Genomic DNA, 21,782 nt, shown 5'->3' with positions numbered 1-21,782 from the left:
GAGCTACTTTCACTTTCGCAGCCGCACGGCCGCTTTGATGTTTGATCGCGATCACTTTCGCGGCCGCATGGCCGCTTGGCATAGCCAATAGGTCTCGCTTTTGGGACCTTATAAGTATTTAGTTATGCAACTGTTGCATGGCTAAACACTTATAAGGTCCCAAATGCGAGACCTATTGGCTATGCCAATGCTTGTTATTGTTGTCTTACATCCATGGCCATGATAATGATAAAAACAATTTAAATGAAGCATACACAAAGTATGTGCCTTGCTGGGCCTCTGCAGACTTAAAAAATAAAAACAAATAGTAACACATTCTCTTACCTACTCCGTCAGTCAAACTTTGTGTCACAGCCTGATCTGATATGCAGCTGCAGGGGTCAGGAAAGGCGAATCAGAATAAACAAACTAATTTTCTCCAGCTCTGAACTGAAAAGGAAATATCCTCGCAGGACTCTTGGCAAATAAAGAATTTGTCCGCTTTGCCACGCCCCCTATTGGTCCTGCATGACACAGCCCACCTTTCTTAAAGGAGTTGGGTGATTGGGGATGGCTGTGAGAAAGAGCCCAGGCCCAATCACACCACTCCCAGAATAGAAAGAAAAACAACGTTCTGAGAATCGTTTTAAATTATAGTTCCCATTCTCCATTGGCCTTCATGTCCTCACTGCGAGGGCCAAGGCTCATCTGTGGGTCGGCCTGGCTCGTGTTTGGGTGGGCCTGTCCCACCCAGCCCCCTGCTAGAACGGGCCTGATATTACATCACTTACAACATGTTCTGTGACATCATTGATAACATCACTGCAACATCTCTAATTACGTCATTGATGAAAACACCCTGCATGGCTATGCGCAAGTAATAGTTACTTGAATAACTAGCTGATGAATTTCAGTGGTTTTCTCAGTTTACAAGAGTATGTGTTAACTGAAGTTTTCATCTAACTTTAACGTCCTTTAACCATTGCTTTTTTCAGTGGATTTGAAATGTAATTGTAGCAGACAAGCCAGCTCACACGGGCCACCCTGTGTCACGTGACCTTGCCTCCCTTCACATAGTCAAGCGTCGAGGAGCGGATGCCACGCAGTTGCGGGGAATGCGAGCTGGAAACCCCTGCAGTGAGTGGGTTCCAAGCTGGTCTTTCGAGGCTCCAAGCAGGCGCTGGCCATTAAGGGGAATGGTAAAACCCCCAGAACGTCGTTCGGCCACAGCCTCAGCAAGCTTTTTTTTTGGAAAGGGATTAGCAGGGAAAGGGGCCAAAAGCAAGGCAGTTTTTGTAAAGACACATGCCTCCCCATCACAAACTGGCCCTGTCTGTACATTTTCTCCAAACTCGAACACACTAAACCCTACGAGGGCCTGGGTGTTTTCTATAACCCTTCTAAATAATGTATCCAAGGCCAAATAAAACGCGGGCACTATCTGGTGGGTGTTGATTGTATTTCCCAGTGATCCAGCCGAGCCAAACAACTATTTGCAGGGCAGGAGTCACAGCCTGGAGGTGTTAAGCCTATTATGCTGTGACTGCGAGGGGTGGCAGAAGTGTATCACTTTACCTAGCTCAGCACTAACTGTCTATATATAGCCTTTTTCAGCACTGGCTGAGGTTGGTTCAGTCCATGTGGTACACTGGCGAGCTGCCCATACACCTCAGCCCTGCCAGCACAAATCCTTGTGGGTTGTTCTGGACCTTTCTAGGTGGTAGCAGCTTCTGTCTGAAATCAAATGTAACTACATTCAGACTGTGGAGTCTTGTTTAACATCTCTTTAGGGTAGTGTTTTGCAGTGGCGTTGCAAGGGGGGCGGCGCGGCACGAGTTTTGGGGATGGCGGCCTCACCACTCCACTCTTACATGTGGCTGTGTGGGGCGGCCATCGCAGAATTCGCCAGGATCCCCTCCCCCCCCTGCTCTCACATGCCGCCGGGCGGCAAACTCAGGGACCCCCACATTCGGCAGAACGGCTAACTACGCTACTGGTGTTTTGTTGGTTGGTGGGGAATGGATGGGCGTCTAAGTGTATATGGGTGTATGTGTGCACATTACCTTGCATGTGTTTGTGTTAGTTGATTTAGAGTGGATAGCTAAGAATCGGAGGAAAATAATTGTTCCTACTTGACTGAATTCTGGATCAATGAGTTGGTGGTTGATCATTACTCCTGTTGTTGTGTCATCCATGAAGTCTCTTGATTCGGGGTGCACCCTCAACTTTCCATAAAGGTTCAAATGAGCCAATTTACAACTTTCTCTGCCCTGTTACCTTCATTACTCTTTCAAAGAGCTGCATTTTTGTTCAGGCTTTTGTTTCTTGAATTGACTCAGGACATGCCATTCTTGGTAGTCTGCCACACACATGCTTGCACCCATAATGGCAGCCACCATGCTCCCACTGTTGTTGGTAAGGAGGTGACACAATTTGAATTTATATCGCCAGAAATGCCACAAATTTACGAGCTTCTGCTTGAAGCTTGGTTTTACATGAAGTTGCTCGTGTAGAGTGAAATATATGGACTCGCCAAATTTAGCAGAGCAAAAAAATGTTGTTGGGTTCCCTAGATGGTATAGGATATGTATCTAAAAGCTTTTGCAAAGTGACTACTTGAGTTACCTTTTTCTTGAAGAGAAGTTACTGCTTATATCAGCTTACTGCTTGAACTTTGGGTTTCCATTAAATTGATCTGCACATGTGCACACAAAATCCTCATTATATTTATTATTGTTTTTGTTATTCTTAATGTTATCTGTCATTAGAATTTGTATAGCGCTTAACATTCACTTGTTTGCCTACCCTTAGTTTTGTGGGTTTTATACAATTTCATTGCGGCCTTGGACTTCCGACATGTCTAGCATCCAGTGGCGGCCGGTGCAGGTTAGCGCGGGTAGGGTGGGGTGGTGGGGAGGAAGTAGGCAGACAACAGAATGGGTAAAACTAAATAAATAAATAAAACCTATTCCGTCATCTGTCAACTTCTCCCCTGCTCTACCTCCACACCGCGCTTACCTGCACCGGATGCAACTGCTAGCGCCTGTGGAAATTCTAGAATGGGGCTGTCCCTTGCTGCTGCCTTTTCCATTTTGGATTGGGTTGGAGCTTGCATGTGAGGTTGGAGCAGTGCGTGGTTGTTGTGTGGCCTATGTGGGAAGGTTTTGGCGTCGTTCCTCAGTGCCAGAAGTCCATACTAATCTTGCCCCTGTGAATTCCAAACGCATGAAGGACAGAACCTATCGTTACCTTGAAAAATAGGCAAAATTCCCATTCCCTCTATGTTGTTCCAGATGAGTTTCCCTCCTGTGCGTGACATTATGAATTTATTCGCACAGCTGCGCTGTCGTAAGTCATTAAACGTTCATATTGTGATGAGCTGCTGAGCTGTGCGTGCGCTGACTGCTTCTGCTGAGCGCCTAGGAGCCAGGGGATGTTGCTGAAACAGAAGGGGGGTTGTAAGGAAAACTAAAATAATACAGACAACAAAACCATCCAATCATGAACAAGGGACGGACACAAAGCCCACTCCATTTATATTGGAAACATTGGTCTCTCCAACAGACAGCTAAGCAGTGTGTAGCCGAGACCTAAACATTCTCAGCTGTGGATGTATATTTTCCTAGTTACAGGGGGAAGCGTGGCTTGAAAGAAGTGCCTCTGCCCGAAGGAGGTGGGAGTAGGGACCTGCAGATCTTACAGCAGCCCCCAGCCTTGCAATACACGAAGACTGGGATGTCTGCTTTACACTTGTGGTCTGAAATCATGATTTTCATTCATCAACAAAATTTGTTGGGTCTTTCCCTAAAATCAGCCCACTTTTGTTTTTGATGTTTATTTTGTTACTTGGTGTTGAGGGCCGTAAATCCCTCACATTTTTAAAGATTACACCATGAATATTTTAAGGAATATACCTTGACTGTTGTCTTTTTTCAATGGCTGTCACTAAAGACGAAAAAAATGTATTCTGTAATTGCACATATCTTTATTTGACCCATTTTGTGTACATACATAAACCTGGAAAATGTGGGCATCTAACAACACAAACGCTGTATCTGTGCAGGATTTATAATCCTGTGGATAGGACATGTCTAAACATAAAGAAATCCAGGCCTTTAACACTCGCATTGAACTCATTTCACCAGCTCCAATGGAGAAAAGGATAACATTTGCACTAACGGGCTTCTAGAAAATGGGTACCAAATAACATCAGACCTACAGGACCTACAGGACTCGAAAAATCATTAAAATGTTACTAGACCTACGGGTCTAGTAACTTGAAAAATTTACACAACCTAACTGTAATGTACGTGACCTCTGTCTCTGTAAGGAGCAAATGTGACAAGATAACAAGATTTAAGGACATCTTTATTGCTCATTCACTTTGTGAATAATAAAGATGCCTTTAAATCTTATCTTGTCACATTTGCTCCACTTTCAGAGACAGTGGTCAAAAGTCAGTTTGTCTTCCTATTCCCCAAAAAGGGCGAGTAGGACCTAAAAATAGCTCATAGCTAATAGCTGATTAAATATGGTCATCATGGCGAGCGGGTGAGTGGACTATTCGAGCCCTGGACCAGGCTATGAGACCACGCCAAAGACTGAATATATAGAACCATATTGACTAGTTAGTGTTCTTCCATCGGCAGGTCTTCCTTTTAGAATATACTACATGGTTACTTCTGGACTGTCCATGAACCCTGGAAGTGACATCATGTCTACATGTGTGCCAAAGTGTCTGAAGACTTTGATACCTGACTATGTGCCACTCATATGTTTGCTGTAACACTTTTCGCCCTAAGTGGGATGGGTATGCCCAGACGTGGGTCCCTTGCTCACTGTGCCATTGGATTAAAGCCAGCCTGGCTGAAGAAGGGTGACATACCCTGAAACCGTCCCAGGATGCTTGTTTCTGGTCCAGGGAGGACCTGGCCTGGCAGTTCGGTCTGGACAGTTCCCATTGGGCACAGAGTCAAGACTGATTTGCATATGGCTGGGTCCAAACTGGGGTGGCGTAGTGGGAAAAGAATGATGGATTTAACCCAGATCTTTTGACTGGGGGAGAATGTTTGCATTGTCAGCATTCCGTCCATCATTTGTTTGCTGTAACACTTTTCGCCCTAAGTGGGATGGGTATGCCCAGACGTGGGTCCCTTGCTCACTGTGCCACTGGATTCAAGCTAGCCTGGCTGAAGAAGGGTGACATACCCTGAAACCGGTTCCAGGATGCTTGTTTATGGTCCACCGGGGGACATGGCCTGGCAGTTCGGTCTGGACTTTTCCCATGGGGCACAGGGTCAAGACTGATTTGCATATGGCTTGGTCCAAACTGGGGTGGCGTTGTGGGCAAAAGAACGATGGATTTAACCCAGATCTTTTGACTGGGGAGAATGTCTGCATTGTCAGCATTCCGTCCATCATTTGTTTGCTGTAACACTCTATGAAAGGCAGACTTCATGGTTGAACAAGTATTCATACATAGCATGCAGTGGCGGCTACTAATATAAAAATATGGTAAGACGTGATGGCCCCAAACTCACCAGTACTGCTCCCGCTGGTGCAGCACTTCTATCCCCGATCATGTCCACAAGCAGGAAAGGGAAGGACTCTCTTCCTGCTGGTGGAACGCAAATCCAGCCAATCCTGGAGCGGCTCTCATGGTGAGAACAGCCCAGGATTGGTAGGAACAGGCTAATCCAGCACTCATTTGGAGGCTGGGGGTCTCTGCCAGCAATCCCTGAGCCAAGGAATTGATGTGTCTAAAGTGTGCATGTTAGGCAGGCTGGCCATAGCAAAAGAGCTGGCCAACCTGACATACGCACTGAAGGGGCAGTTGTAATCCTACAATGCAAAATTCAGCCCTGCCCTCACATTCATGTGTGTTGGTTGAGAAAATAAAAAGGCACGGCAATAAAGTGGTATTGCCATGCCATTTTATTTATTTGTGTGTGTCTGCTGCGCTGCAGCAGGTGGGGCAACGCTCTTCCGCTCTTCGGAAGGAGCCGCTCCTGAATGCATGGTATGCCCAAGACTGCACTGGCCAGTATCAATGAACACAGGTTGTGGCTACTGACCCTGCAAGGTCACCTGACAGTCATGATGCATCACTTCTGTGTGCGTTCTTGCAGGTTGTCTCTGGCTATGCTTCATGCAAGTCTGCATCCATCCAGTCTTCATGGTCTAACCATGTGCCTTCATTTGGGCAACCGTCCAAATAATGTAACTTATCAAATTGGCAGCCCTATTGAAAGTGTCATCATACACCTTTCGTACCCCTATGATTTTTACAAAATCGACTTCTTGTCCCAGCCTCAACAGTATTCTGTTTGCTGCTGGCAGGTTAGAGAAAGGGCAAGCAGTGAAAGCTACAGGAAGTAAACATGGTTCTCAGATTCATTTTTAGGTCTCGGGACATCCGGTCTGCCGAAGGCAGAACCGGAAGTCCGGAGATTTAATGTTTTGGAGAAAAGGGGCTTGAACCCGCCCCTCTTCTCTCCTCTTCTCCATTGGCTGGCCTCTTAAATGCTGGCCAGCCATTGGAGAAGAGGCTTTGTCTCTCCGAACAGGCCCCGTCCTTTTCGGATTCGGGGCGTGTTTTTTGCTACTTTTCTAATTATCTCCTCCAGCCAATGGCAAGAGGAGAACATGCCCCCGAATCCGAAAGCGCCGCTGCCTTTCTCCGAGGCATTTCTGCTTTGCCTCGGAGAAAGGCAGTGGTGTGCATGTCTCCTTTAGAAAAAAAAAAAGAGTCGGATCCCTGAAACGCTGCCCTGTGTGGCTGGAGGACGTGGTGTAGTGACTGCACCTCGACGCACCCCTTTGAGAGCCACGCTGGCACAAAACATCAACAGCAGGCAACAAACCAGAAGGAAAGGAAACCAGAGAAAATGAAACCAAGTGCAGCAAGCCTCAGCTGCTTCCGTGACGTGGCAGAGGGAGCGAAGGGAGCTTAGAAGCCCGTGTGTCCGCAGACGTGGACTACGAGGATCACTGTGCGGAAACATCTGCGCACTCTGGGGAGAAAGGCGCAGCGCACAGCCGGTCTCAACTTACATCAATCAACGCTTGGAAGCGTCAAGGGGTGCATCCGGCAACGGGACGGGGGGGGGGGGGAGCTTAGAAGCCCGTGTGTCCGCAGACGTGGACTTAGAGGATCACTGCGCGGAAACATCTGCGCACTCTGGGAAGAAAGACGCAGCGCACAGCCTGTCTCAATTTACAGCAAACAACGCTTGGAAGCGTCAAGAGGTGCATCCGGCGACGGGACGGGGGGAGTTTAGAAGCCTGTATGTGTGCAGACGTGGACTACGAGGATCACTGCGCGGAAACATCTGCGCACTCTGGGAATAAAGGCGCAACGCACAGCCTAACTTAACTTATAGAACACAACCGCTTAGAGGCCCCAAGAGATGCGACGGGACCGAAGGGGCAGAGATGATTAACTCACTCTATCCCCCTCTGGTTACAACGCGCACAGCAGCACCAGGGTCCCTAAAACCAGAGACCGGCGAGCAGGACAGCAGCCTTTCCATGCACGTGGTGTGCACAGGAGTGTGGAAGGAAACGGGACACCATGGGGGAAGGGTGTGAGTACCGCGGACCGGCTTCAGTGGCAGTGAGCCAGCACTCGGGCCCTCTCTCCTGACGTGGCACTGCCACCACCAAAGCATGGCATATGTGTGATATCTAATTACATAGGTACAGCGCCTCCTCGTCTGCATAGCGCCTAGTAGATCCTCCGGTGTGTGCTGAGACGGAGCGCTTTGTGTTATTCATATCAGTATAGCGCCTACCACTTATGGGGGGGGTGCCTAAAGTAAGGTTTTTCTTTTTTTGCATCTTTTATATAGCGCGAGTTCGACCCGAAGGTATTGGAGCGCTGTACATGAGCAGTGCACCATATTTACATTACATATTCATACACGGGGAGATGAAGTGATTTGCCCAGAATCACAGGATGTGGACGCGACCCCGAGGCTCGAACCCTGGTTTCCAGCACCAAAGTCGGCAGTCTAGTGTCAGACCACATCCTCCCTCCAGGTCTCTCCTCCTTCCACCAAGTAGCTGCTCAGTGGCCCTGCTCAAGAGGTTCGGCGTCACACATGGATGTATTTTCACTTATCTACGACACCTCAAGGTGCGAACTCGACGACAGCCTTATCAACTGCGACCCCCCTCTAGTGATTAACATGAGAATGACACTCACATCTAGTGACAGCCAGAGACTAATCCACGCCCACTGTCTATAATGAACCATTGACAAGCGACGCCTTCGCCTTTCTTCAAGTCAACGCCTTGTTTTACACATACAGTGGAAACATTATAAACTTATGAATTTACGAGTTCCTTACATGCATTTGAAAATCCCTCAAGATAATGTATTTCCTTTTTAAAATGGTGAAATATACTTAAATAAATTCGTGAAATAACACCCATAAAGGTAAAAAATACACTTACACCTTCACAATGCAGATATCACTGAATTACCTGCATGTGTAATAAAATACTTTTAAAAGCCACCGATTTTTACTATTTCAGAGCTATATTAATGTTAAGTGATTTAATAGCAATTTAGTTATCAACCTCAGAAGAATGAAATGCTGAACAGTCCTTCCCAGTGTGTGACCTTCAGCTCACACCAGATGTCAGCAAGGAGCGTTTAACTGACTGAGACGTCTTGCCAGCTACAAAAACACAACTTCCCAGTATTTACAAAAGACTATAAAGCTTCCAGTGATAAAGCAAAATACTTCCAACAGAGATCTAGATTTTGTAATTGTTACCATAATAAAAAGCGCTTTGATGCCTCTTCAGGGGTAGTAAGCACTATATAAATGCATTTAAACTACAATAATTATAATACAAAATTTTGCTGTCAATCCGAGACATTCATTTTAATGAATCATTGCTTTTTGTCCAGTAAGTAGATACGTTATTTGATGAGGCGCTGGAACTAGATATAAAACACAAGGAGATGATGGACGGAACACTGAAATTTTTCAGACACTCACCCCCATTACAGATCTGGGTTGAATCCATCATCATTCTTTAGTTCACTTCGCCACCCCAGTTCAGACACAGCTATATGCAAATCAGTCCCTGTGCCTCATGGGAACAGTCCAGCCCGAACTGACAAGCCAGGTCTTCCCTGAACCGGAAAAAAGCATCCTGGGACCGGTTTCTGGGTAACATCCTTCATCAGCCAAGCTAGCTTGAATCCAGTGGCAAAGTGAGCAAGGGACCCACGTCTGGGCATACCCTGCCAAATTAGGGCGAACAAAGCTAACACAAGGAGATGATGGACAGACGTGGGTCCCATGCTCTTCCTGCCACAGGAGTCAAGCTAGCCTAGCTAATGAGGGGTGTTACCCCGAAACCGGTCCCAGGATGCTTGGCAGTTGGGCTGGACTGTTCCGAGGGGAACAGGGTCAAGACTGATTTGCATATGGCTGGGTCTGAACTGGAATGGCATGGGGAGCAAAAAACAAAAGATTTAGGCCCAGATCTGGGTTGGGGTTTCCCGGCCCAGATCTGGGTTGGGGTTTCCCAGCCCAGGAACCCTTGTCTCTTTTAACTCGAATAGTCTTCCTATAAGTGTCGCTGTAGGGGCGAAGATAGTGCAGCAGGTGCGGTGGCACCAGAGCTATGAGGAGCACGCCAATCGCCACTGCCTCATACTAGCATATAGCAGTATGAGGTGCATTCTCCTTGCTTGCATTACGACCCGGGGCACCGTTGTTTTCGTTGCTCGCATATTAGGGGCCCAGGCACCCTGGTTACGTCACTGCTCCCAACGTGCCTCGCGCCTCCTCTCAGAGCCCGCGTTTTCCAACTTGCCTAATGCTTCACCTCTTAACCCGGGGCCTGCATTGATCTATATGTCGTGTTACGTTGTATAAAATGCGCCTTTGTGATTTGGGAGACCATTATTACTGGGTGTGATGTAACACCTCTCGTGGAGCTCACACATTCAACTAGCCACCTCCATGTAAGTGCCTTTTCCCCTCGCACGTACTTGCAATTTCGCTCCCCCTTTGTGCGGCGATATAACATTATTGCTCCTTCCTAGATGGTTTCTATCAAGGCGGAGGACTAAATTGGACAACGCCCCTAGATCTCCGCACTCACTTTCAATTCTGCGTCAGATTTGTTTCACTCTTGTGACTTTACCAGGCTTTATCCGGATCTAAGTAAGTTCTGTACCTTTTTCCTCTTAAACGTAACTTTCTGGTGCACCCCTGTCTGCTGATTTTGTTTCGTGCACTCATTTTACTCACGTCTGTTACTCCTTTTACATCATATCAACTATGCCTTCTGTCATTAATTACTCGCGCACACAACTGTTTACACAACTGTTTTCACATGGATGTCTCCTTACATCCGACTCATGGAACATCAGCTGCTATGATGTTTTATACCTTGCACTCAATTCCATTTGAAGTAAAATAATGATTCTCCTGTTTTAAATAGGATTGATAGACAATTCATGTCATGTCTAATCAAGAGGCATCACCTCGCTTAACTCTTCACCGGGAGCACAAATTCACTTTCTTAAGGTTTAAGCAATTAGTCTGTATATATGAATAACCAGGGACCCTACTATAACATATGTAAGAGACGAAAAAGGACTGTCAGGATCTGACCCTGCTGATTTGTACTGTTTCCGGGTACAAAACCACAACGAACTACATTTCCCAGAAGGCCTCAGTAGGAGGGGCCTCTGGGTACTTAGTCGACCTTCGCATGCTAGGAGGCGTGCTTAATTCTGATTTCGGGAGGCGGCGTGTTTAGTGGGGAGCCATTGTCCGTCCTATGTACGGGAGCGGATCATTTCATCTTCAAAGCTGCTTGCTGAGCATTGAGAGACACTGTGTGCGCATTGGAGCAGACTTGCGGCGGTGCCTATCCGCAGAGCTTTAAATAGGGCGGTACTCACTGGTACTGAGTACCGGCACTTATTTTTTCCCCCTCCAAGAGTACCGGCACTTCTCCGTTATTAAATAGAGTACCGGTACTCACTGTCACACAAAGTCATGTGAGCATGCATCGCATTTCTACACTGCGGCGCATGCTCACATATTGGTGATTTCACATGGAGAGCAGTGACGCCATGGCGCCAAAGCAGAGCAATGTGTGACCCAGGCGCGCAACGCCCATTGGACTCAAAGGCCTTCGCCACCCCCACCCCCCCTCGTGTGTCGCAGCCCGGGATGAGACAGTTTCCTGGGTACAAACACAGCGGCACCCGAGTACTTCACAGGTCTTTAAAAGACCTTTTGCTCGTTAACGAGGCTTTGATGTTTCTCACTCCTTAGAGCCCCTGCACCTCCACTCTACCTTTTGCTTGAAGAATCAGACCCCCCACCCACACGAAATTTGACTCTAGTTGTGCCTCAGGTGTGACCTCCCCCGCCAGGAAGCTATGCCGCGGGAAGAAAGGGAAGCTCTTTAAAAATCCCAATTAGCTCTGGCTTTCCCTTTCTTCTGTGCGGAGAGGATAGCATAGCAGCTGGCGGGTGAAAAAGGGGACAACTGAGAGCTTTCAGAAGTGAAGGGGTATAAACACAGTCAGATAAGTAAATCGAGGGGTTATCTGAACAAGCATTTACAATGCAACGGTCTCGGCATTGTTAAAGTTAGAGCTATTGGCATTGCTCATGACATTTTTGTTTATGTTTTTGTTTTTAAAACATGTAAAGAAACGGCATTGTTATTTACAATGTCAATAGCCTAATCAGTGTGTGTGTAGGTGGCTCTGTGTGTGGGTGCAAATGCAATAGGTCTCGCATTTGAGAGTGATTAAGCTATTGACATTGTAAATAACAATGCCGTTTCTTTAAATGTTTTAAAAACAAAAACATAAACAAAAATAATGTCATTAGCAATGCCAATAGCTCCAACTTTACCAATGCCGAGACCATTGCATTGTAAATGCTTGTTTTATTCTGTTCCTGACATTGCCTCCTTAATCAGTGGTAGTAATGGAGTGGTACCGAAGGGCAAGGAAGCCAAGAGTAAGAACTGCTACTCCTTGCTTCCTCTAATTGCCACCCCTCAGTCTATCAAGCATACACGTTTGAATTTAGAATAGGAGGTTTTATTGAGTCGAAAGTCACAGACTCAAAGTACAGGCTCTACCTTCCCAGGTAAATGTATTTATAACCTGTTCTTTTTTTAGTGCCTAGCAACGGGTTATGTAGGAAGCCCCAGCTATGGCATGAAAGGGGGGCAGAGGCATAGACAGCGAGATGAAGTGATTTGAGCAGCCTCGCACAGTAGTAGTGTCAACTGAAGAAGCTTGGGACCAGTCACCTGTGACAGCTGACAATTTAGCCACTACTCCATTCTACACTTCTATGTGTCTCCCTTCCATTGTCTCTCTATTGTCCATTGAATTAGCAGCAAATTTGAGGCTCAGCCCCACTGCTGTCATATCACTGCTCCTGCCACCAGACTGCTTAGTCAGCATGCGCCCTGGATCAGTTCTCCAGGCCAGTGCCTGGATTTACTGTGTCATGCTGATGGCGCGAGCCCGCTTTGAGGACAATGCAACTGCATGCTTCCTATTGTAAGGCCCAGCCTGGCAGTGGTATTACAGGAGCGGCGGGGAGCTCAGAACTGCCGGCAGTCTGTAATGACACCAGAATGGGGAGCTTAGTTCAGAAAAAAGCTAATCCTATCCCTGGAAAATCTGATTAGTTTACATGCGCCAAGCCTGGCCTGGTCCTTGCGGCAGACGGTGGCAAATGTACCGTTCCACACACCCTCCCAGTGCAACGGAGGAGAGCAACAAACCACTCATGGCTCGAGTGCTGCCATTTGTCAACCCTCTTGCACATGCTTAATTTAATAACCAAAGTGATGGCTTGTCCAGTTGAGTCTGAAGGAGTACAAATACATAAGTGTGGTCTTTTGCCTTAAAAAACAAGCTCCATAGCCTCAAGAAATAATCTTTCTTATGATGTAGACCTTGGTGAGTCAACCCTCTCAAACTCAACTCATTAGCAAAAACTGAAGCGTGTCTGCCCAATACCACAAACTCTGGAACGATCTACCACCTAACATCGCGTTATCCAAATTTTACGTTTTTTTCGAAATGCTATCAAACATTTCAGATTTCTTTCTTGCCTACCTCTTACAATGCTGGCAATAATCTCAGAACAAACAGTGTGTCTGTAAAAAGTTAGCCACATTGGTGGCATGAGGCAATGGTCTGACCTACTTTTTATATAACCTGCTTCTAGCATAAGCTCGACTCACTTATCATTAGAGCTCCCATTTCTTTAGCATTTATATTTTTTAACATTCCCATCTGTTTTTATCCATATTTATTTCTTGCATATTTTGGGACTTATTACAAGTTATCCTACAAATCCTTACTCAGGCATAAACTAAGGGGCACAAACTTTAGTTTGCGTCGGCATTGGGATTCTAACTGTACACTACGGGTGTTTGTCAACATCAATTTCACCAGATAAAATAAATCATGCGGTTAAAAGGCACATACTCAGAGCGTGTGCACCTTGGTAAGTAGGAGGTGGTACATCTAGTAATTGTGGGTTTTTACCCATGCTTAGGTACAAAACACAGAATGAGGCTCAACTTGTGCATACCACACCCCAGAACGTCTTCACTAGTATGCTAGTGAGGTACATTTGTTGTGTATATCCATATTTATTTTGCATTTTGTGGAAGATGAAGCTGCTACTGGTGTATTTCCAAGGGCTCTCTGTATTTATGTGTTGAAATCATTAAATATAGAAAAGTGCGAGCCTTACTTATTTATATAAAGCACATGTACGGCCTATGTTTGAGGCATGGGGGAGGGGAAGAAGGATTCTGAAGACTGTGTGAGTCTCAGCTGCCAACAGTTACACAATTTTCCTGTTACCCCAGCAAAGACCATTGATCAGAGCACCAGACGACTTGGTCGGACTGGCCTATAGGGCAATCAGGCAGTGTAAGATGGACTGGTCGGACAGGCCAGTTTGGGACTTTTTTTGGGATGATTGCGGGCCTGTTTTATGGTTTGCTGGGCCAGTTTTGATGATGTTAAAACAAACATTGCCTGCAGCAAGCTCAAATCCATGCAATCTTCCATACCTTGCAATACACTTTAAAAGCACATTGCCCCAGTCTATAAACCTAGGCCATATTTATAGCTACCTAGTTGACTAATGAAGGCCACTTCGGTCTGGGCCTATTTTCTGTCCCAGTCCGACCATGCCATTTTACCACAGAGGACACCTCCTCTTGTAAAGCATTGTGATGTGGCTGAGTTTCACATGGTATGACTAAGTACTGATTCTGATATAGGCTTGGCTGTTTGTATGCTTTGGAAATTTAAATATATGAAATAATTAAGTATATAAGCCCTTTTTTAAACATTTAGGATCATCACTGCCTATTCACCAGTTTATTCCTCATATTTCATAATATTATCAGTTAATCAAATGATTTCTGTTTGAACATATATGTTACTTATTTTCCAGCAACAACTAAAGGCGTATGTGGCCTGGGTGAATTCCCAATTGAAAAAGAAGCCGGATGTAAAGCCCATCCGCGACCTGAGACAGGATCTCAGAGATGGTGTCGTTCTAGCGCATCTCATTGAGATAGTCGGTGAGTATTTGTTTTTTTTCACTTGTCATCCTTCATATTCTTGGACCTGAAAAGTTTCTGCTTGAGTTTCCCATTGGTTTGACAGCGCGATCTCGTATCTCCCATTTTTGACTGCGCGGATGTTGGATTGCTGACAAAATACATAGAGTGAGTTTTGAGTCTGCCCCTTTCGGCCATTTGTTGTCTTCGGCCAGCCTTTTTTAGCCACCCACTTGAGACTTGGTCAATGGCGTCTTGGCCCTGCTCAGTGGAGTATTCATCTCTGTCCCAATGCTGTTGGATGTTTATCCTTCTGCCTCTACTCCAGTGTTTACATTGAACTGACGCAAGACACAGCTTTACAACTGTAGCCTATTCTGTCCTCGCCTGGTGGCATTAAATGTGCACTAAACGTACTAGCATATTAAACCCAAACCTATGTTTTTGCCAGTACTTGTTTTAAATTTCACTCATAGTGCCACATGGATCATTCATGGCAAACATACTGTATTTTATACATATTTTAGGGGATTTGGTTCAGTTTCTTTCCCATTGATTTGAGCAGCCGGGCCGGGTTGGGGGTGATTTCGACTGACGACCACGAGGGAAAATTAATTATTTATTGAATTTTCTCTCATGGTCATCGATAAATTATACATTTTCAGAATTTTTCCTCATGGTCGTCTCTCGAAATCCCAGCCCCGCTGCTCTTACCTGCACGGGCTGGGGCTGGATTTGAGATATTGGGCCAGATGTATCATTGTAGCATTTTGTGAGTCCTTAATAGCGATTATTAGGGAATCGCTATTAAGGGTTTGCAAAATGCTACGTAGGTAGGAATCGCAATAATTTTTCAGATTCCTACACATTCCTTATTTGTGACTTGCAAATTGCGAGTCGCAAATAAGGAATGGCTTCCCATTCATTCCTATGAGCCTAGAGGCCCATAGGAATAAATGGGAATTGCGCGCGCAGTTTCAAGGGTGCAAGGGTTCCAAAAGGACACCCTGTTGCACCCCTGAATTGTGCAACAGGGTGCTTTTTTAAAGGAAATCGCAACTTACCACCAACTTGAAGTTGGTGGTAATTTGCGATTCCTTAAGGCAATATTGCAATTTGTGATGCCTACTAGCATAGCATTTAGGGAATCGCAAATTGCGATCCTCTAAATGCTTGCGCAAAATAAGGATCGCAATTTTTGCAATTCCTTATTTAGCAAGTAGGTATTTGCCTACCTATATAGCACATAGCTAAATTGCGATCGCAAACGCTGATATTCTGCGAATTTCAGCGTTTGCGATCGCTATTTCGCTTGCTACATCTGGCCCCAAATCAATTACATCTTGAATGAGCCCATAGAAAAATATTAATCTCACTTTCTTTTTGTTGTCTCTCTAAGTATGCTCAAACCGACTAGCTTTGACACTGCTTGTTACCACATTTGTATGTTTCAATATCCACTCATGTCATGTGTCCTTTGAAAAAAGTTTGCTTATTTTGCATATGATTTCTACCTACTTCATCTGTCCACTGCTTGATATCTACCCATTGTAAAGATCCATCTCTTGAGTTCTACCCAATTTCCATAACCATTGCTTGATTTAGACTCGTTTTACATGTCAGCTGCTTGATTTCTACCTTTTGTGCATTTCCACTTCTGGAGTTGTTCCCATTACCACTGTTTAATCCCACCCACATCATGTGTTCTCAGCTTGATTATACCAGCTTCATATTTCCACTGATTTATTTCTATCCAATTTACATGTCAAATTCTTGATTTCTGCCCATTTAAAATGGCCACTGCTTGATTTCCACAAGTTTCATGTGCTTGAATTCTACCCAGGGCTTTAAGTGGGCCGGGTCTCACCAGTGCTGCAGTATTTTTAAAGGAAGCCTCGAAACGGGTCTCTATCGGGCTCTGTTTTGTGCCTTGGCGGTCCATTTGTTTCCGGACATCAGGCACATCGATGTGCCCGTGCTCACACTGCTCACTTCTCACTGGTGGAGAGGTTACGACATGAGGTCATGCCAGGTGAGCATTGTAGGGGGAGGGAAATACTTTAAAGAGTCATTTCATTTTCTCTCTGGATTTCCCTTCTCTTTTTGAAACTCAGAAGCAGCAACATTGTCGTGGTGTCACCAGAGCTTTAAGTGGAAGCTTTTTCAATATTATATACAAGCCATAGTTTCTGCTTATTTATCTTATGCAACTAACACCCATTGACAAAGCCAATAGTCCTGACTTGTTGTGGGTATGATGATACTTGTTGTATCATATATCTGGATGCAATGACAGAAACAGCAAAATACAAGTCGGGTGGCACATTATGCTAAGTACAGATTTTTAGTTTACATGTTTGTAAACCACGCCCTTAATTACATTGGCCATGCCTCTTTGAGAGACCCCCAGTTTTTTCATCCCTCTTAAAGTCCTGATTCTACCCATTTTATGCCCACTTCTTGTTCTACTCTTTTCACACACATTCCCTTCATGAGTTCTATCCGTTCCACACATTTGCTTGTTCATTTATTGCTTTCTACCTGCTACGCATGTCCACCATTTGTTTTCAACCCATTTTACATGACCACTTCACGTATTTTACCAATTTCATGGATTCTTGATTTCTACCAGTATCTCCTTTTCTTTGTGCCACCTCTTTCACTTGTCTGATTAATTTCTCCTTTATCGCATATTCATGGGTTCGTTTTTACCAGTTTCAAAAGTTCACTGCTTCCATTCCATTTGTTAACGGTCTTTGTTGCCCAATTTTTACCTGGCATAATGGCAAAACCTATTATTTACAGTGCTTAGAAACCACATTAAAACTGTACGAAGCTCTGTAGTGTTATTTAAGTGGTGGAAAGACAGGGGCGTAGCTTGGTCAATGAGATGGGGGTGAGCTTCAGATTTCCGATAATCAGGCTGGCATATAATGTTTAAATATGGGACAAGCAGGGTGCATGAGAGGGGTCTAATGGGCAATGCAAAGGGAGAAGAATGCAGATTGGTAGGAGTACTTAGAGAGAAAACACAATATTTTGTAAGATGTTTTTGAAGATTTTCAAAACAGAAAAGGAGTGTGTGTGTGTGTGCATTTTTGTCTGAGTGTATGCAAAAATGTCTGGTGAAATACGGCATCTCACCATACCCGACTGAAAGCATCTGTACCCAACTATTTAGCAGAAAATACATTTCGCCTTATGTCTCTTTCCAGTTTGTGTATCCATCTGCCTTTATTGGAATGCACGAGGTACTATTTTACCTCCTAACAGTACACTCCCATCACACAATTTTTTACATTCTGTAAACACAGCAGTCCCTTCTGTTTTGAGCTGCCGCGGACATTTTATAGCTTTTGTAAAGTTTGTCAAGTGCCAAACCTATTGACTTTGCCAATGTTTGTTTGGAAATTGTCATTGTGTAGTAAGTTTCTCCATGGTGCCCTCTTGTGCCCTTTTCTTAAAAAAATTATTTTATACCACTTCAAAAGGTATCTCTTTCTTTAACTGCACAAAACATTTGCACATTTTTTGCAAAATTGCTCCACTTTGATGAGTCCATTTAATTTATGAAATTGCCTTTTTAGGAAAAAAAGTACAAAACCACATTTTAGTCTCAGCGTAGCCTAACACATGGTGATCTTGGGCAATTTACACTGTTTATGGCCAATTCACTGTCAAGCACAGGATAAGATGTTTTTACAGGACACAGCCAGTTACATTGTAACACAGTTTAACAATGCTTGTTTATCACTTTGATGTGTAAAGCATATGCTTTATTTATGACATCTGTGGCAACTTGTTTTGGAGAGATGGATGCTTTTAAATGCTCTTTTTATGAAAGCTTTTGTATATATGTTAGCTACACAATAATTGTGTATTTCAGCTGAAACTGTGACTTTTTAGGACCACATACATTACTGGATATAAACGATTTCCTCATTTGCCCTTGCAGGCACTAGGGCCATGATTTCAATGGTGCAGCTGGTGCAGTGGCCCAGGGGCTGAAAGACTTAGGAAATTCACTAGCACTGATTAATATGATATTTTACTACTAAATAAGCAGTCACAATTGTAGTTACATTGCAGGCACTAGGGTCATGATTTTAATGGTGCAACAGGTGCAGTGGCACAGGGCCAAAAGCCCTTTGAAACCCACTGAACCCTAATTATTGCTATATTTTACTACTAATCAAGCAGTCACAAGTGCAGTTACCTTGCAGGCACTAGGGTAACGATTTGAAAGGTGCCGCAGGTGCAGTGGCACAGAAGCCAAAAGCTCTGGAAAACCCACTGAACACCGAATATTGCTGTCTCCACCACTCAATAGGCTTTCATATTTAACTATATAAATGCAATTACAATACAATACAATACAATATTTTACCACTAAACAGCAGTCAAGTGCAATTACCTTGAAGGCACTGGGTCATGATTTGAATGGTGCAGCAGGTGCAGGGGCACAGAAGCCAAAAGGTCCAGGAAACCCACTGAAAACCAATTATTGCTATCGTTTACTACTAAACAAGCAGCCAGGAGTGTTTTTTGGTTCCTTTGTAACCATTGCACCCAAAATAACACATAGCCTAAAGCATCACTGTAATAAAAACTGTGATCTATTGGACTTTTCTCTCTACCTACAACTTATGCTACATTCAGCACATTTATATGGCACATTTTCAGTTTTTATATGGTCCTAAAATGTTTCTGATTCTAGATAAAATAACACCTCGGCAAGGGCATTCTCCATTCTATAGTATTAGCACTTCCGTCGTTGTAAACACTATATAAATATTTATACCTTACCATATGGAATAACATAACAAGATTTGGCAAAGCCAGTAGCTCTTGCCTGTATGAGGTCTATTGGCTTTGTCAATGTGTTTAGCAATGTTATGCAGTAGCACTAGCTTCAGTGCAGCATAACTAAATATAAAAAAACTATAAGGTGGACAACACTGGCTGTGTCACAGTTTTTTTTTTTTACATTACTTTTAGCCATTTGCAACATAGCTAAGAAAAAATAGCAAAGCCAATAAATCTCACAAAAGCAAGACACATTGGTTTTGCCAATGCTTGTTGACTATAAACCCACAGCCTGCGTTGCTGTGGATAGATACAAGTTTTTCCACAGGAAACAGGGCAAGGAGGAGTCAATTGATGATTATGTCTCCACGTTGAAAAATCTAGCCATAAATTGTCGTTTTGGAAATTTGCATGACAAATTCATAAGAGATCAGATAGTCATGCAGGGCTCTAACATCGAGGACAGATTGTGGGCCAATGATGAATCCCCTTTTCAAACTGTTATGGATATTGCTAGGAGGGCTGAGCTCACTGGTCTCTGTGCCAAGGCTGTTCACTATGAAACCAAAGAAAAGAAAGAGGATGGTACTGTGAACAGGGTGGTTGATTCCAAATCGTCTTCAAAACTGAACAGGAAAAACTGCTTATAGTAGAATGCAAAGTAGCAATACGTGGCATTGCTACAGGTGTGGTAGCTCCACCTAAACGATAAGAAATGCCCAGCTAGAAATGTAAAATGCTCATTTTGTGGTACTATAGGGCACTTCCAAAAAGTATGCAGGAGAAAACCTGCAGGCTCAGTTAAACTGGTCGATGTGGAAGAGGATGCAAACGATAACACGTCAGACTACGACGAAGTGAACATGTATGTCCTCAACATTGAAGACAAGTGTGTCTTGCAAATTAATGATGCCCTCACCACCAAAACTAGAAAACCAGTGTGCGACATGTCCATTGGGGGAGTAGACATAAGCATAGTTGCTGACTCTGGATCCCCCTACACCATAGTTAACAGTAAAGTTTGGGATGAAAGGTTTGTGCCACACCTAGGAACTGACATCACCATCAAAACTTTCACAGGGGATCCCATAGAGGTTTGTGGTTTAAGAAAACTCAGTTTTTCCTTCAAGGGAAGGGAGTCCCCAGGTAAACTATACATATTGGCTGTGGGTCTTTCCATCTTGGGATGGATGGACCAGGGCAGCCTGGGAATTATACTTGATCCCAGTAGATCTGATCCAGTCCTGGTCATCCAAAACGATGAAGAATACAGCAAAGGCTTATTAATCAGGTTCACTAAAGTCTTCTCTGGCAGGATTGGTGCCTTGAGTGGGTATAAACACAAAATAAGCGTAAAGTCTAATGCCATCCCTGTGGTGCATGAAGTTCGGAATTTACCCTTTACAGTAAAAGAAGAGGTCAAAGTTCAACTGGACAAACTACTTCAAGATGGTATCATTGAGCAAGTAGAAGCCTCAGAGTGGGTGACTCCATTGGTCGTGGCCTAGAGACCCGATGGAAAACTGAGACTATGCATAGACTTGCGCGACCTCGATGATAACATTGTGGTTGAGCAATTCCCTCTTCCAAGAATAAACAAACTTTTGGCACGCACTAAGGGGATAAAATGGTTTTCCACTATAGGCCGTAAAATCCGCTTAGCACCAGGTTCCCCTGCACCACGACAGCAAGGTCCTTACTACATTCATTACCCCTTTTGGATGCTATCGGTTCACAAGAATACCTTTTGGTTTGGCCTCTGTGGCCGCTATGTTTCAAAGGCTGATGCACCACGTTTTCTCGGGGTAACAGACATTTTAATCTTCCAGGATGACATTCTTGTGATGAGAAGAACAAGGGAGGAGCATGACATGAAAGTGAACAAGGTACTCGGTATCCTTGATGCTAAAGGTTTAACGGCTGGCCATAATAAATGTAAATTCGCAAGCACAAAAGTAAACTACCTTGGACACGAAATTACAGGTGACGGCATCAGGCCCAAGAAAGAACTGCTAGATGCCATTCTAGACGCACCTGTACCATGCAACAAGGAAGAGTTACATTCTTTTCTTGGCCTTGTCAAATTTTATGCAAAGTTTATTAAAAAATTCTCATGGTAAATCTTTGAACTAAGGCAATTGCTCAAGCTTAAGAATAAGTTTGTGTGGACTGATGCATGTCAAGACTCATTTTGTGCCTTAAAGAAAGAAATGTGTTCTGTCTTACCATTGCAAGGCTTTGACCCCATGCTAGAATACATCATCACAACTGATGCAAGTTGCAAGGGTCTGGGTGCTGTTCTTACCCAAAAGGATGCCAAAGGTGCAGAGTGTACTACTGCTTTTGCTTCCCGCTCCCTTACTCCTACAGAAGAAAAATACTCCGTCATTGAGCGG

General features: G+C 44.4%; 1 protein-coding gene across 3 annotated transcripts in view; it reads left to right on the top strand.

Annotated features, from left to right (window-relative positions):
- DIXDC1 (DIX domain containing 1) overlaps positions 1-21,782 on the top strand; it is a 463,468-nt gene that overhangs the window by 214,240 nt on the left and 227,446 nt on the right. For all 3 annotated transcript variants that reach the window (XM_085645796.1, XM_085645795.1, XM_085645797.1), the window contains one exon: positions 14,472-14,601. In XM_085645796.1, the coding sequence (XP_085501922.1) occupies positions 14,472-14,601 (130 nt within the window). The remainder of the gene's footprint in view (positions 1-14,471; positions 14,602-21,782) is intronic.

Source organism: Triturus cristatus, chromosome 3_1 (assembly GCF_964204655.1).
Source record: "Triturus cristatus chromosome 3_1, aTriCri1.1, whole genome shotgun sequence".
NCBI lineage: Eukaryota > Metazoa > Chordata > Amphibia > Caudata > Salamandridae > Triturus > Triturus cristatus.
This window is presented reverse-complemented; position numbering and strand designations above follow the sequence as displayed.